The sequence below is a fragment of the Boleophthalmus pectinirostris genome, unplaced genomic scaffold, assembly GCF_026225935.1.
Source record: "Boleophthalmus pectinirostris isolate CB_2022bp ecotype Guang Dong unplaced genomic scaffold, ASM2622593v1 HiC_scaffold_5, whole genome shotgun sequence".
Lineage (NCBI taxonomy): Eukaryota > Metazoa > Chordata > Actinopteri > Gobiiformes > Gobiidae > Boleophthalmus > Boleophthalmus pectinirostris.
Genome location: NW_026571404.1, coordinates 37257555 through 37274536, shown reverse-complemented (window position 1 = coordinate 37274536; position 16982 = coordinate 37257555). Strand labels below are relative to the sequence as shown.

The 16982-nt window shown below is 39.4% G+C and overlaps 2 protein-coding genes across 6 annotated transcripts; one reads left to right on the top strand and one right to left on the bottom strand.

Moving 5' to 3' along the window:
• Positions 1–583: 583 nt before the first annotated feature.
• Positions 584–7902, bottom strand: pex13 (peroxisomal biogenesis factor 13). 5 transcript variants are annotated; one of them, XM_055163008.1, is made up of 5 exons: positions 7722–7857; positions 7081–7288; positions 4371–5089; positions 4166–4288; positions 584–1863 (listed from the first exon to the last, which is right to left on the bottom strand). In XM_055163008.1, the coding sequence occupies exons 3-5, from the start codon at positions 5023–5025 to the stop codon at positions 1517–1519; spliced, it is 1125 nt and encodes a 374-aa protein (XP_055018983.1). In that variant the 5' UTR covers positions 5026–5089; positions 7081–7288; positions 7722–7857; the 3' UTR covers positions 584–1516. The 5 variants fall into 5 exon arrangements, with proteins under 5 accessions (XP_055018983.1, XP_055018980.1, XP_055018981.1 ...); XM_055163005.1 differs by having other exon boundaries at positions 7103–7288; XM_055163006.1 differs by having other exon boundaries at positions 7103–7255.
• A 6130-nt stretch (positions 7903–14032) lies between these two features.
• On the top strand, positions 14033–16248 carry LOC110154527 (gastrula zinc finger protein XlCGF52.1-like). The gene has a single exon (XM_020918519.2). It carries the CDS (start codon positions 14101–14103, stop codon positions 15418–15420), a length of 1320 nt encoding a protein of 439 aa, XP_020774178.2. The 5' UTR covers positions 14033–14100; the 3' UTR covers positions 15421–16248.
• The last annotated feature ends 734 nt before the right edge of the window (positions 16249–16982 follow it).

The window sequence follows — 16982 nt, the reverse complement described above, 5'->3', positions numbered from 1 at the left end:
ACAAAATATATAAACACACATTCTTAAAAGATATGAGGACTGGTAAGTTTTGTTACTCAAAGACCTAACAAATTCATATGTTCGGAATAAAAAAATAAATAAAAAAAACTTTTAAAGATAAAATAAAAGTGAAATTTAATAGGCAAATCTTCAAATAGCAGGGCAAAGTTTATAACAGAACAATCAAAGAAAAAAAAAAGTAGGCCTAAATATTTCGTATTTGCTCAAGTCGTGTTGTGTCCTGTTGCCTAGTAACAGTGGTGGGCGTGAACTGCTCAAATGCTTCAATGTGCCTACAAAACTGTAACAATGGGAAATCCACTGTTTTAGCAAGTATTTCATTTTTGTATCTTTATGCTGACACTGAATGTTGTACCAGTTTTTCTTTTAAGTGGATAGGCCAAGTAAAAAGAAATATGAACCATAAACCAAGTCAAAAATATCTGCAATCTGATTAGACTGTAGAATTCTGACCTCACGCAACACGAGCCATAACCACACATGTAGATTGCAAGTACTTTCTTAAAATATCATTTATATTGTAAGAAAAAGAAAGACGGAAAATAGAAGACTAAAGACAACGTTTTAAAATTTAAACCAGATTTATTCTCAAAATATATTACTATATACAAATTTCCTCAACCATGGACAAATTTAAGATGTTGAAAACTATACAATCATTGTGTAAATTGTGGTCAATCAACAGTATGGATTTAAATGGAACCAAAACCATTGCATAAAATAATTTCTATTCCATCAGAATTGCTGTTAAAAGGACGGAGTTTATAATTAATTTCTTTGCGAGGGTCAACAAAGCTATACAAGACCAACTCTATTGACAACTTTTGAACAAATGTGATGTTACAGTCCTAGAACAACAAAGAGCAGACATTACAAACATGATTGAATGAAAAAGCAATTAGGTATATCATTAGAACCACTTATTCTTTTATGCAGCACATTAACCCAGCAAAATTTTATGTATGTCAACTTTTCTCTTTGCCACATTACTTTGCTTTTTTGCATAATTTAGTCAAAAACCTCGTCATAACACACAGATACACTTGTTCACATTACTGTTTACATTTCAATAATCCAATGACTCCAGAAATCAGAAAATAAGGTCCTCCAAATGTCGCCTATAACAGGAAACTGAAACCCATGAGTATCCAGCCTACAGACCAGAGATATAAGATCAATATTCTTAAAAAAGTGCGTAACTTTTCTGGTGGATTGTCTGTCTATTATTGCTTTGCCTGGAGTATATTGTGTATCTCCATAGAGACGAGCAGGTGACGCTACCAGGTGAAGTTACAAGTCAAATCTGTGGAGCCGTGACCCCACTCAAAGTATGAAGAATCAATGTTACTTTTTAGTAATACAAACACCAGTATTTGATTAAGTGCCATGTGGACAAATGTAACGCCATACAGTGGAACATTCCAGTGAAAGCAATCAAAGCTTCCACCAGAAAAGCTGATTTGCCTGAAAAGCCTGATTTTGTACATAGACATTGTTATAACTCATTTTTGTCCTCTATGTTTATTACTGTAGGTATATTTGTGTTAGGCGCTTCTCCATAGACCTGTTCCAGTTGCTCCTCTGTCTGCCCCAGGTTTGAGGTGACGTTTTGGGCTTGGGCTTGGGTTGTGGGTAGACCTGGGTGTAGGGTTGTGGAGGTTTCAATATTAGGCTGAACAGCAGTAGCAGGTTGTATTGGAGCGTTCATTTGTTGTGCCTCCATTTCGACCTGTCTGCGGCCTCTGCGTTTGCCCAAAACTTTGACGTAGTTTGCAGGAACGAGTCCCGTGGTCTGAGCGTCTGAACTGGCCAACAACCAGCCGCGCACTCGGGGCTGCAGCTCTGAAAGAGACAAATGTAATAAAAGATAATTTTGTTACATCGTGAAGCAGTATATTTTGATATTAAAAATGGGTCAAAATGTTTGTGCTTTCATTCCTAAATGAAATGATGTAAACAAGTGGAAGTTTTTTAACACCAAGTACCACCCAAGATAATGTATCACCAGATCTTAACACTATATTAGGCCTAAAATCTGGGATTGGGTTTGTGATTTAAGTTTTAATAATTGCATTCTGTTCAAAGTTCAATTTTTGACAAAAAGACTGAAATCTGAACTGACAAACTAATAAAAGAATCACATTTCAGAACATGTTTGTACAGATCTACACTACAGGGTTAAATGTTTTTATGCAGAATAACACAGGAGATTTTGTCATTTGTGGAGGAAATTATAGCACTTCAAAAGCCTTTGTAATTTGCTAATTGCATCCTCTAACCCACTAAACATTGGCCTAAAATGGTCACCCTTACTAAACATAGTCTAAAAATATGAATAATTTAGATCTAAATTAGGTTTAAGTAAATGGTGGACAAAAACTTTAGAATTAACAAGTAAAGCACTAAATTCAAATGTACCTGAGATAAAAAAGTTATACAGTATTGTTTTGTCTGCATGTTACAAGAATATTTAAAAAGGAGATGTTTTTAGCATTTAAGACACGTGGTTCAAATTAGCGGCTGTGATTGGATTGGGAATTAGATTTTGGGACAGGTGAGCCAAGCAACTGTTAACTCAAACTTCTGTATGCCATTGCAGACTTTATATAGAGCAATAAAGCACATCACTTCTTAGCCAGAACATAGACTCCAACAGAAGCATGTTTATTCCTTTGAAAAAGTGTCCTTACTGTGAGCAGAGCTTGCATCTCCACAATCCTGACTCTTATTTGGCCTGGAGGAGGGCTTTCACCTGTTTGTCTCCATGGAAATGTTGTTCCTTTGGCTATAATCAAGGTTCAAGGTTCAAGGTTCTTTATTTTGTCATTCAAACATGTGAGAGAAACACATGACAGAACGAAATGTGCTCCCCGAGGCCCAGTGATACAGAAAGAGATAAAAAAGAATAATAATAATAATAATTTTCCACAGTATGACATAAAAATGCCCATGGAGAATGTTTCAAAGTATGGATATATAACTTCCTATTTCCATGGAAACATGCAGCTGACGTGCCACCTCCACAAAGTTACACAGTGAGTGTGTATACATACACATCAGTATCCCAGTTATTAGCTATATCCCGGTTATGGCAGTATTCGGGATACTGCGAGTATATGCGCCCTGAGAAACCAGGATACTCATTTCCCCGTATACATGATCAAATGGAGTATCCCGGTTTCTTGACATAATCTTACAAGTGCGCAAGCTCAAAAATTAACTTAATTTAAGTCAATAAACCAAGAAAAATACAAACAACCATGAGCTCCTTTAGCAGAGGAAGCACGGGAGGTTCTAACCAGCAGTATGGAGCTATGAGATATCCCACAATCCACTGCACAGATCAAACCCAACGTGTAGATTTTTTATTAAAATATTCTACATAAATAAACTCATCTTTATGACATAAAAACCATAACCCCATCAGCCCGTTTGATAATATAATTCGGCTTTGACACATTTGTTTACGTTTTATAGAAACAAAACTTAAGACCACATGGCTAATTTGCATAAACTGTTAGTGCAGATAAAAACAGCTCCTTGTGCCGCTGATGAGATCAGTTTCTGTTGGACTAAAGGACACGATTCAGTGGATTATGTGTGTTTTTTCTGTGACAGAGGAGTGGCTGATGATGATGAGTGTGTTCTGTGCGTATATCGTATAGGAGATGTTTCATGTTTAACTTTTCAGAGATCATACGTGTGCAGGTCGTACGAGTGCAGATTGTACGTGTGCAGGTTTAGCGCAGTCATTTCACTCATGTATGATCACTTTATGTATGTAGCTATTGTTGTGGTGAAAAGACTGGGAAGTGTTTTTCTTTTGGACGCATGCACACTCAACTTTATGTAGCAGTAACCGGGATACTGTGGCATGTGTACGTATATGTATAAGTATCCCAGTACTATTGGAATATACCAACTACAGTATCCCAGTTTCTCATAACCGGGATACTGCAACCGTATACATGCACCATAACGAAACTGGGATACTCAAAAAAACCCGATCATAACAGGGATATTCATGTGCATGCATACGCACTCAGTGTTGTTGTTTTTTTCTAGTGGAAATAAAGTTTGCCATTTTGCCATTTTTCAACTTTCTGAAACCATAACCTGATGAAGTGTTTTGTTGGGCATGTACCTTTTGGGGCCAGGTTGAGCATGTCTCCTGCTCTCATCGAGATCTCCTCCTCTGACGCAGCAGTGAAGTCAAACTCTGCTCTGGCCACAACATGGTCGTCCTCTCCACTCGCCCACTCTGTGTCTAAAGAGACAGAACAGAGATCAGGAGTCTAACCAACAACTTGCTAGCTTGTAGTTTTTAAAAATAACAATTAAAGTCATACCAGTCCTTTCTGTATCTGTTGCAGAGCTCAGCAGTTTCCAGATAAGATACGGCCCTCCCAAAACTACTGCGAAGAACAAGAAAATTGGCCAAGACTTGACAGACTGCTCCTCTGCTCCTCTGGGTGTCGCTAAAGCATCACTAGCACTTTCTGCCCAAAGATCATCCGCTTCAGAGTCTATACTTCTTCCCAGAATCCTTTGCAATCTCCTGTACAAGTACCTCAAAGTCCTCACAAGTGCAAATGCCGATAAAACCCGAGTGAGGTGAGCTCGCAATCTGGTGAAGTGATTCGCAACATCAAGAACTGCCCTGAAACTGTTGTAAACGGCTGAAAACGTAGCGTCTAACATCATGCTGACAGACGCAAAAGCGTGGACGATGCTCTCAATAGACTGGAACGCGCCTCTGCTACTCTCTTCTGCCTGCTGGACAAATCGACTCGGGGCAATTTCATCGGAATGAGGTAGAAATCGCCCATGTCCATATCCGCCGATGCCATAGCCCGAGCCATAGCCCGAGCCATACCCGTAGGGAGAGTAGCCGGGCGTGTAGAAGGAGCTCGATCCATAGGGGGCGCCGTAGGAGGAGTTGAAGTTGGAGTATGAAGGGCGGTAGGTTTGCTGAACGGGCCGAGGGGGCAGAGGAGGAGCCATGCGTGTGAGAACAGGAGGTCCAGGAGCAGAAGAGGGAGGGAGAGAGGGAGCAAAGTCTGTGGATCTAAAAAAAAAAAAAAAAAAAAAAAAAGACAGAGAGAATGGTAAAAGTTCCGTAATTATAAACAGATACAAATGTAATGCTTTGGCCTCGACAGAAAGTACAGTTTTAAAGGGCCCATATTACACTATTTTTTGATCTATGTCAGTGTTCCCCTTGCCTGATCAATACCCTTAGGCTATGTTCAGACTACAGCCTGAAGTGACCCAAATCTATTTTTTTGCCACAATGCTCCTGTATCTGATCTTTTAATGACAGTCTGAACAACACAGATCCAGTTTTTTCAAATGTGACCCAGGCCACTTGGATCTCTGCTCCTAAAACTGATACATATCTGATCTTGACATGTAACATGAATGTTAATGTGTTGTAACAAACACCCGTTGCAAGTCAGTACAGCCCAACGTCAACGCGTTTGCTCACTAAATAGGCCACCAAAGACGTGTTTCCTCCCGCGAGAGTGGTACAAGTAGAGGCTCACAAATGTACACAAATGTTCTTCTCGTCATATGAAAATCATGTCTGAACTCCGTGTGAGTGAAGCAGTGAAGCACTTCACAATCCCACCACTCTTGGCTGCAACTCCGCACTCACACGTTCCTTTCTACGGACGTCGCTGCCACTGCCCCACAAAACGCCACAGCCAAAAACCTCGTCTTTCTCCTTCTCAATCTCCTCCTTAAAACAAATAAGCTGTACATGTTCTGGCTGCGGTACAAGAGAAACTTTAAAATCTCCAGGTGCTCAATGCTGCATCCATGTTCCCTAAACACTGAGCACCCTCACTGTGTGTGATGTCATCGTGTCCTCCAATGTACATGCGGGACACTTCTGGGGCGTTTAAAGTTCACACTGGAGATCACAGACAAGTCACATTTAATTGGAAATGTGAACAACCTTGCGAAAAATCTGAATTGAGCATTAAGCCCTGTAGTATGAACGTAGCCATAAAGGAATTTATTTGAACACAGGCTCCACTGTGTTTTTAAACTCGATACACTTTCATTAGAATGATGTCGATCATTTCAACCATGGAATTGCCCATCTCTGCTGAACAAAAGTTAAAATATAATTAACTTGAAAACTACCACTAAATGACAGAGCATTTTGAGCTTTGGAGATGTAGACAAACTAATAATAAAGGATTACTCAGACATGTGTGAATGAAACAAAACACAACTCCAGGTCTGTTTGTGATGAGGAAACAATATTCGAACATAGATCAGAAAACAGGGGCCCTTTAAATTTAAGTGTTATCATGTTTTGCTGGTTGTACAAAAGGAAAAGGTCAGTGGCATTTCAGGACACAGTTATTTACACACACAGTTCCACAGGATCAACTCTGCTATAATAAATGTAAAAGTAAGGTTAAATCCCAAAGATAAATCACAATGTTCTAATATGATGAAGAAATAATAAGAAATGTCCTTGAATGAGGAGACACAGTAATATTACCCTACAGCTTAATAAAATGTGTAGACTATTTTAGGGTGACTAGATTTCCAAAATTCTAAACTGGGACACACTGAGGTTGGGGTGGTTGCTATAAATAAAATGGTGAAAAGAGCGTGTAAGATTGTGCGTTCTCATGTCAGTCATAATCTGAGGGACTTCTGTTGCTGCATTTTTTTGCTTTATGGTCATTCACAAACACAGATTTGTGTGTTTTGGCAAAACAAATTACAATTTATGCTCCTCTTACTGTTGGCACGGATCAAATTGGTCAAAAACTATGACAGTCCTGTTTTAGTCCTGGTTTAGACCTGATGTCGTCTCAGTTTAGACCTCATGTTGTGCCAGTTTAAACCTGATGTCGTCTCGATTTAGTCCTGGTTTAGACCTGATGTCGTCCTGGTTTAGACCTGATGTCGTCCTGGTTTAGACCTGATGTCGTCCTGGTTTAGACCTGATGTCGTCCTGGTTTAGACCTGATGTCGTCCTGGTTTAGACCTGATGTCGTCCTGGTTTAGACCTGATGTCGTCCTGGTTTAGACCTGATGTCGTCCTGATTGAGACCTGATGTCGTCCTGGTTGAGACCTGATGTCGTCCTGGTTGAGACCTGATGTCGTCCTGGTTGAGACCTGATGTCGTCCTGGGTCCAGGTTTAGACCTGATGTCGTCCTGGGTCCTGGTTGAGACCTGATGTCGTCCTGGGTCCTGGTTGAGACCTGATGTAGTCCTGGTTTAGTATTAGTTTAGTCCTGGTTTAGATCAAATTGGTCAAAATAGGGACAACTGGGACATTTCATGTATAAAACAAAATAGTGGTTTTGTATGAATCTACTGGGACAGGGGACACAGGCTCAAAACTGGGACTGTCTCGGGTAAACAGGGGCGTCAGGTCATCCTAAACTATATGATAGATTTTAGGGCTACAGAACAAAACCAGGCCACTGTTAGTTCAGATTAATTATTGTGGACTTATAAGTCTTCAAATCTTTGAAAATCAAATGTGAACTTTATTAAAATCCATACATTTCATGCAGTTTATCAAATATAAAAAAACAGACGCATTATAAACAGCGTGTGTGCATAACTAAGAGTAGCATTAGCATTAGCATTAGCATTAGTTCCAACATGTCGGACAAAATGCAGAAAAATAACGTCCCTTTTACTGTTATAATAAGTTTTTACCTGTAGTTTACGGGGGCAGCCATAGCCCCGGGGATTCGTCTCTCCCACGGTTTTTGTGGAGCCCGTGGATCCATGACTAAAAGTCAAATAAATGTCCAAAAAAGGAGGAAAATATGACAGGCTCCGTGGTTTGGACTCTAGCCTCTTCTCCGCGACTTCAGGGACCATCGGAAATTTGAAGAACTCAACAAATACTCGTAATAACTTGACTAAATCTGTAACAAAATACGGCTGGAAGGAAATTAATTAATAAAATAACAGTTTTAAAAATAACAAATAAAACGTGCAGTAACATGATACATAATATATAAGTTTTAATTAATTTAATGAATGGCAGTTATTTGTTTTAATTTAAAGTTTATTTAAACTAGGGTGACCAGTATTTCAAAATTTAAAAAAACTGGGAGATCGCCCTTTTTTGGTGGTTGATAATAATAAAATTGTGAAAAGAGTGCATAATTAAGGAAAACTGCTATACAAATGCCCTTCATGACTAACCTGTGAGCCAGTATAGTCACATTTTCTTTGTGTTCTGGCCGTGTTTCAGCAGATTTTTTGTATTTTACCTAAATAAATGACAATTTATGCCTCTCTTTACTGTTGGCAGGAATCAGATTGGTCAAAAATTGGGACACCTGGGACATTTCTTATACAAAACTGGGACAGATCAATAGTTTTGGATAAATCTGCTGAGACAGGGGACACAGGGCTACATAATGAGGTATTTAGGAACGTCTGATCACCCTTATTTAAACAATTTAACAAATGTAACCTATACAGGCTAGATTTTTAAAAGTGATATTATATTTTCTTGTTTTCCTGAAGTGTCGCTGTAAAAAAAAAAAAAAAAAAAAAAAAAAAAAAAAAACTGCAGTGGCTAGGAGTGTCCAGCTGAGGGCGGTGTTGTTATGCCGAAAATGTTTTTTGGGACTAAAAATGTTTTAGATGGGGATTTCCCTCTGTCAGACTAACATGATTGATTGTTAAAGAATGACTGGCTTTACTATACAGCTAACATTCGGTGGACAATGGGACACTACATATTTTAGTCCTATACTGAATACATCACTTGTTAAAGGTGCACAGTGTCACTTGTTTAGTGAAGGGTAGTCATCTGCTTATATCTGTAGAGATGTAAAAATTCAAGTGTTACCTAGAGCTTTTCTATCTTCAAAGCTCTTTACATCAAGGAATCACAACCCAGGTTAAATGTCTTGCCCATAGACACTACTCACCTGTTGGAGCTGGAATTTCACCTCAACCACTCTACAAACAATGTTTATGCTTGGAGTAAGATTGCCACTTCTGCCACAGTATGCCATTAAACCATGAATCTCACGAAAGAACAGGTAATGACACCATGCCAAAGTACAGGTCACTTCTGTGGAGAGGCGAGCATGCTCACAGTACAAAACTATAAATTAGGCTATAGATAGTTTTTATTTTATACAACTAGTTCTTAAAAGTATTAACAAGACATGAGTGTTATTAAAAGAAAAAGTGAAAGTGAAATGTCTTTTAAAGGAACAGTATGTTAGAGAAAAAAAAAAAGGTGTTGTAAAATAGGTTTTATAATCACATCTGAGCCTGGGTTGCCAGTTTCTTTCTTTTTTTTTTGTTTTTGTGATCAATATTTTATTTGATTTTTAGTATTCATGGGTGGAAGGGATTCATAAGTAAACAATATATGCACATGTGCACACAATTTCAGTTACATTTTACCCTTAACACCCACTATCCCACCCTGTCCCAAAACCACCCCACCCCAGGACCTGTACCCCCCTGACCCACAGGTATATTAATCAGAGAATACATCCAAAAATACACACAGTATATATAGGTGTATAGAGACACATGCATACATACATATATAGATACATACATTTATATGTATACATGCAAATACAATAATGGCAACAGTAGTAACAGTAACAACAATAATAATATTCTTATTGTTATTATTACTATCATCATCGTTATCATCATCATCATTTTAACAAAGGAGCAAAAAAGGAATTGGAGTTATGCATATTTACATAACATTCACTTGTTAGAAGAGATTTTAAAGGTTCTCCCACATCCGTGTGTTTTTAAGTTTCGCTTTATAAATTCATGAAGCCCATTGTTCTAATGATACAATATCCATGAAATCCAAAAATCCATCTTTGCAAGTGCACAACCTGTGAGGTAGTTGCCAGTTTCTTAACCTGCAGATAGATTTGATTTGTCTCATTCTCAGTTTATGGACAGACCTCATGTGAAAGATCAGAACCACCAGAGGTCTCTCTCTGAGCTACAGAGGCTGCACTAGCTGGATTTCAGCACTGACTGACAAACTTACAAAGCAGCTTGTCCATCATGTTCAGTGCTGTAATTTTGTAATGAATAATAAATCAGCATTACAACTGTTATCAGAAAAACTACATCTGACGTGCATGTGTCCTTTGGAGACATAGATAGGTCAAGTTTCTGACATCAAACTGTGCAGTTCCAGTGACGGCGCACAGCGAGGTGTTCTTTAAGCAGCTCAGGGGCTGGAGTGACGTCGCTGGCCTGTTGTGGTTTTGTGACGTCATATGATCGACGCTGCAGTAAGCGTGCGGTGTGCAGACAGAGCACAGTGCAGAGGAGGCCGAAACATGGAGATATGTACCACACGCACACGACTGTTAGAATGTTACTGAGTGGGACTGACCTGATACAAGACCCAGGCCCACAAACTGGTATTTAGGATTTGAACCCACAACTTTCATGATCCTGTTGATGTGGCTTAAATGCATATTCAGCTCTGGATAATCGAATGGTAAAATAAAAATGGACTCAAAAGTCACTGGCACATTGACATTAAGGTAAACGTGAATGCCCACTTCCTGTTATTGCCAGCATGCCAAGAAAGTGCTTTAGAGGATAAGAAAGACAAGATCACAATACAAGCGACAAATGTCAAAAGTAACGAAACCAGACACTTACTTGAGAAGCAGGTATTGATACTAAAACTGTCCCAGTTTGGCAGGACAGAAATGTAGCTTTCCAGAATGTCTTTAGAATGATGTTGAGAACATCAACATGATGTTGAGATGATCAGAACAAGTATACGGAAGTATACAGAACGAGTATTACACAAATATCAGCACACATGGAAATAGAAAAGAAAATACTACCATTTAACCTCCGAAGACCCAAACTCTTGCATGGCTTTATTGATTTCTCTTTGTTATTTGGGCTGATTGGGACCTGATGAGTGCAGAAACAGAATTATATTTGTACATGATGTAGTTTCTGAGAAAAATTATGTCCACATATGATATATAAAACATTCATTTTATGTTTTAATTATTTTGATGGAACATAATAAAGTCACAATTGAATAATGATTTGCAAAAGCTATTTATTAAGTGCCTAAACAACCAAAAATGTGTTGGACATATATGTCCACATATGTGGACGCCAGGTAGGAGGCTCCTGCTAAAAAGCAATCAATCCTAACTAAAAGAAGAGCGTTTTTTTTTTAAATTATTATTATTATTATCATTGTGGTATCAGAGTCAGTACTGAGTATTCCTTAGTGCTGTATTGTGATATCAAAATAAATGCATAAGTAATTACTGTAAAATTAACTAAGTGGAGAGTCCCTGCCTCAAGTGAAGGAGTTCAAGTATCTTGAGGTCTTGTTCTCTAGTGAAGGGAGGACGGAGCGTGAGATTGACAGGTGGATCGGTGATGCGGTCACTGTATTGGACCGTTGTGGTGAAGAGGGAGCTGAGCCGAAAGGCAAAGCTCTCAATTTAACATCAGTGTATGTTCCTCCCCTGACCTATGGTCATGAGCTCTGGGTAATGACCAAAAGAACAAGATCACTGATACAAGTGCTCGAAATGAGTTTCCTCCACAGGGTGGATCCCTGGGCGATCCCTTAGAGATAGGGTGAGGAGCTCAGTCACACGGGAGGAGCTCGGAGTAGAGCCGCTGCTCCTCCACATTGAGAGGGGCAGCTGAGGGGAGGGCATCTGTTCTTGATGCCTCCTGGACACCTCCTTCAGGAAGAGAAGACCTAGGACACACTGGAGGAACTATGTCTCTGAGCTGGCCTGGCATCTCTGAGGAGATGGAGGAAGTGTCTGGGGTGAAGGAAGTCTGGGCCTCACTGCTCAGATTACTGCCTCTGTGATCTGGCCCCAGATAAAGTGGAAGAAAATGAATGGATGGATTAACTAAACCAAGACTATAATAGGACTATAGCAGGACTAAACCAGGACCAGGACTGAACCAGAACTAAACTAGGACTAAACCAAGAAATAACAGGAATAAAACAGGACTATAATACGACTATAAGTCAGATTTGTGGAGTGGCAAGCCTGTTCACAGTAAGAATACATGTTTTTCAGGTAAAAACACAATGGATATGTGTAAGCCAAGGTGAATTTAATGCCACACTGTGGAGGCTCAAGGCTGCCTTCAGCTTCTGTGTCAGGGTTTCCAAATTTTCAGAGAGGAATAAGAAACCAAGTCTTGGGAAAAAAAATAATAATAATAAAATAAAAAATCCAAAACAGTGACCAAGCTCTACATAAATAATACATAAATAAATGAAAAACACATAAATGAATGCTTATCATAGATCCATGGCTAGCAGCTGCACGACATGTAGATGATATAACAGTAGAGTGAGCAGATTTTCAAAATAAAAAAACATGGTTTGTGGTAGTTGGTAATAATAAAATTATGAAACAAGGGCATAATTAAGGAAAATTGTTCTGCATTTGGTCCTAATGTGAGTCAGTATAGTCATGTTTTTCTGTTTTGGTCATTTTAAAACTGCTTTTCTGTATTTTACCTAAACAAATGACAGTTTATGAATCTCTTTACTGTCGGCAGGGATCAGATTGGTCAAAAATAGGGACATCTGGGACTTTTTTTTGTATAAAACTGGGACAAATCACTGGTTTTGGATAAATCTGCTGGGACAGGAGACACTGGCTCAAAATTGGGACTGTCCCGGGGAAATAGGAACGTCTGATCACCTTATGTAACAGTGACAGCCAGACTAAAGATGAGATGGGGAACAGTTAGCTGTCTATAAAACATAAACCATCTATTTATTAAGCATAACATTGTTGTAATTTTATTTGCACGAATAGTAAAAAAAATAAAGTCAATGTATGTGTGTAATATGTGCTATCTTTTAAAATAAATAAATAAATAAATGAATAAATAAACTAAATATAAAAATAAAAACTTCCGGAAACATATCCCTCCCACTCCACTCTCAGCCAATAGGAGCACGGAGAAGTTTCTGACTGACCAATCAGGGCAGAGAAACCGTGGTTCTCGGCTCGTGCAGTGGCTCCTGTTTCGGGACGGTCTTTGTGCTTAGCTCGGAGCTAAAGCTAAAAAGGTTTGTAAAAATGCCTAAAGGCCAAGATGAGACGAGTCCCTTTACGAGTCCAGGGCCCGGCCTGAACCAGGGTCTGCAGCAGGGTGTGAAGCAGGAAATCCCAGAGATTTTACCGATTAAAGAGGAGCCAGAGGAGCCGAGCGTGAAACAGGAGGAAGAGCCGCTGCCAGTGTAAGCTCCGCCATTGAAACTCATACAACTGATGTTTACTGAGCAGTATTCAGTGTGGGGAAGAATACTTCAAAATTACTGAATTCCTGCAATGAAAATGCATTTTGCAACACACTTTCCGTGCATGGTCCAATCAGAGGACTGCATCCTGAACAGAGCAGAGCTGGGCATTTTGGGGCCGATTAAACTGCCCCTCCCCCTGCACGTTATTTAATCATATTATTTTTATAATTATTACAGCAAATAGATATAGATTACAGCACCCTATAGTTCATAGACATTTGTTTAGGAGCATTTGTTACATCAGTCACTGCTTCAGTCTGCCCTCCTCCACATGTCTGGATTGAATTTTGAGTAACTAGGCCAACCAGAATACAGTTACTCATAATGAATCTTCCAATTTTATATTTTTGGTACATGTAGACAAGGGGTGTGCAAAATATTGAAATATCAATATATTGTATTGTTTAATGTGATGATACAATATTGTCATCGTGGGCTGCTGTGTGGCTATATCGCCAAGAGTATTTTTTGGTGTATTTTACAAAATGATTTTGTTACAGCTGCAGTTTTGTTGCTTGTTCAGAGGAAGGAAACTTATTTATGCAACATATTTGACATTTTCACTGTTTTGATGAGTAAAATGAGTGCGTTTCATATCCAATTTGCACAAGAAGTGGTTTAACAAATGCTTTTAGTATCGTAGTGAATCATAAGCGCGTTGTATCGAGTTATGTATTATATTGTAACTTATGTATCAAAGTATGTATCGTATCACTGCTAATGAGATGATATTGACCTGATCTTGTTTGAATGTTTTCAGGTGTCCCAGAGTACTTTACTGTGGTTGTGAAGGCAGAAGAGTCGTCACCGCTTCAACAAACAGAGCCCAAAGAGGAGACGCGAGGAGAGGACATCAGCACAGAAGCACAGTTACACTCAGAGACTGACGGAGACACAGAGCACTCCTCTGACAATGAGGAGGACTGGAGAGCTCCGTTCAACTGGTCAGATGATGAAGACCAGTTGGGAGCAATAAGCACCACTGCGCAAAACTCAGGTCTGTCCCCTGAACACAAGTCTGCACCGGAGACTAGTGACACTGTGAACAATGGAGACAAGTCAGGAACAGGTGAACGCATTAAAGGCAAGACGCAACAATGCCCTTTTTGCACAAAGATAATAAAAGGGAGTTTAGAGAGACATATCAGAATTCACACAGGCGAGCGACCTTACAGCTGTTCAACTTGCAATAAGACATTTGCTAATAAGTATTATTTACGGGTCCATATAAGAATACACACAGGAGAGAGACCTTACAGCTGTTCTATCTGTAACAAAACATTTTACCAGGTAAGTGCTCTAAATGTTCACAAGAGAACGCATTCAGGCGAAAAACCTTTCAGCTGTTCCATCTGCCAGAAAGAATTTACCCAACTCTCTGGACTGCAGCGGCATCAGAGTAAGCACACGGAGGAAAAACCATTCAGCTGTTCCATCTGTAATCAGACATTTCTCAATAAGGCGAGACTAGTTGTACATAGTAAAATACACACTGGAGAGGCACCTGTCAGCTGTTCAGTTTGTGAGAAAACATTCCCGGATAACTCGGCTCTCCGTGTACACACAAGAACACACACGGGAGAGAGACCTTTCAGCTGCTCAGACTGTGACAAAACCTTTCACACGATGGGTAATCTAAAGACTCACATCAGAACGCATTCAGGTGAGAAACCCTTCAGCTGTTCTGTCTGTAAGAAAGAATTTACCAACCAAACTGGACTGAGGGGCCACATGAGACTGCACACGGGGGAAAAACCTTTCACTTGTTCCATTTGCAATAAGACTTTTTCTCACAAGGGGCATCTAAAGGCTCATAAAAGACTTCACACAGGAGAAAAACCATTCAGCTGCTCATCCTGTGATAAAGCATTTTCCACGGCAACTCATCTACGTTTACATACAAGGACGCACACAGGGGAGAGACCTTACAGCTGTTCAGACTGTGACAAAACCTTTTCCCAAAAAAGCTCTCTAACCGCTCACAAAAGGACGCACACGGGCGAGAAGCCATACAGCTGTTCCATCTGTAATAAAGACTTCTCACAGCTCAATGGACTGAATACCACATGAAATGCCACGCCAGGGGAAAGTCATTCAGCTGTTCAGTGTGCAACAAAACATTCTCCCACCGACGTAAGCTAAATAAACACAGAAAAACCCACACAACGGAAATCACAGAAGACGCTCCCAAAGAGAAACCAGTCAGCTGTACAGAGCAAGACATGGAAACACAGGGACAATGAGAATAAAGGTCAAATGTCCTGGACAATGTCTCCACCTTTTGTTTGCTGGACTTGGATATGCATATCAAATTTCTTATAAAATTAATATATCAAATAATCATTACCACATAGAGCAGCTGTTTTTTAATCTTATTTTGAAAAACCCTCTAAAACTGAACAAAAGGCAGGAAATTATTTTATTTTGTTAGCAGGCCTGTCATGATAATGCAATAGTTTGCTGAAAAAAAATATAAATGATAAACAATATTATTCTGCTTGTTTCAATATTAAAGAAAAAATCTAAATGTGCAATAATGCCAGATGTTATTGTAGTAGGGAAAGACCCACGATAATCATTGAACCCCAGACGTTAGTTCCATTTATCATTTACTGAATGATAAACCAGTACAGGAACCGTCATGACAGGCCTTTCTGCAAGACATGATCATGCATCACACAAAAACATCCCATATTTTTTACTAGTGTAAGCACAACCCAAGGGCCGCAGTAACTGTTCTCTATATAATTTCAGTTCCACCACAAAAATGTTTTTATGTTGATCTGTGTCTGAATAATTCAGTCAATACACGCATCAAGAATCTCGGACTTCTGTACATTGCGCAAAACCGATCATTTCAAGTCTTTTGAACCATATCGCTTTTGTTACTGGTTTTGATATTGTCATATTTTAGTTTTGGGATTCGGACATCGTAATTGTGTGGTTTTTGGATCCTAACAACAGAAAACGGATCGAGAAATGTGTTTGCGAACTCCATAAATGCAAAAGGGAATCAGATGTGTGTGACTGCAAACCTCTGTTCAAACTGTTTCTCTTCCTAACGGAATTGAAAAATAGTGAAAGGTTAAGGCGATGGGCAGGATTGATCCACAGGAAGGACCAAAAAGGAAACATTTGACTGTCTAAATCATCTCGAGTTTGCAGCGAACATTTTGTATGTGGAGCAACATCAAAGCAGGTATCCCGTTTGGTAAGCGAGAGGTTCAGAAGACAAATAGGCTGAGCTGCACTTTCTTGTTCTTGTGGTTTTACAGCAACATCACGTCTTGGTCTCTTTGCAGTGGAAGGTGTTTCTTGGTCAACAGCTGGTGCCTTTCACTTTGGTGTTGACTTTTTAAATTCATAACCAAGGCTGAGTGAGGGATTGGGATTTTGCTTTGATGGCTCCACATACAAAATATTCGCTGCAAACTCGGGATGATTTAGGCAGTCAAAGTTTCCTTTTTTGTCTTTCCTGTGGATCAATCCTGCCCATTGCCTTTCACTATTTTGAATTCCACTGGGAAGAGAAACAGTTAGCAGTCGCACACATATCTGATTCCCTTTTGCATTTATGGAGTTCACAAACAAATTTCTCAAGTCATTTTCCGCTGTTAGGATCCAACAACCAC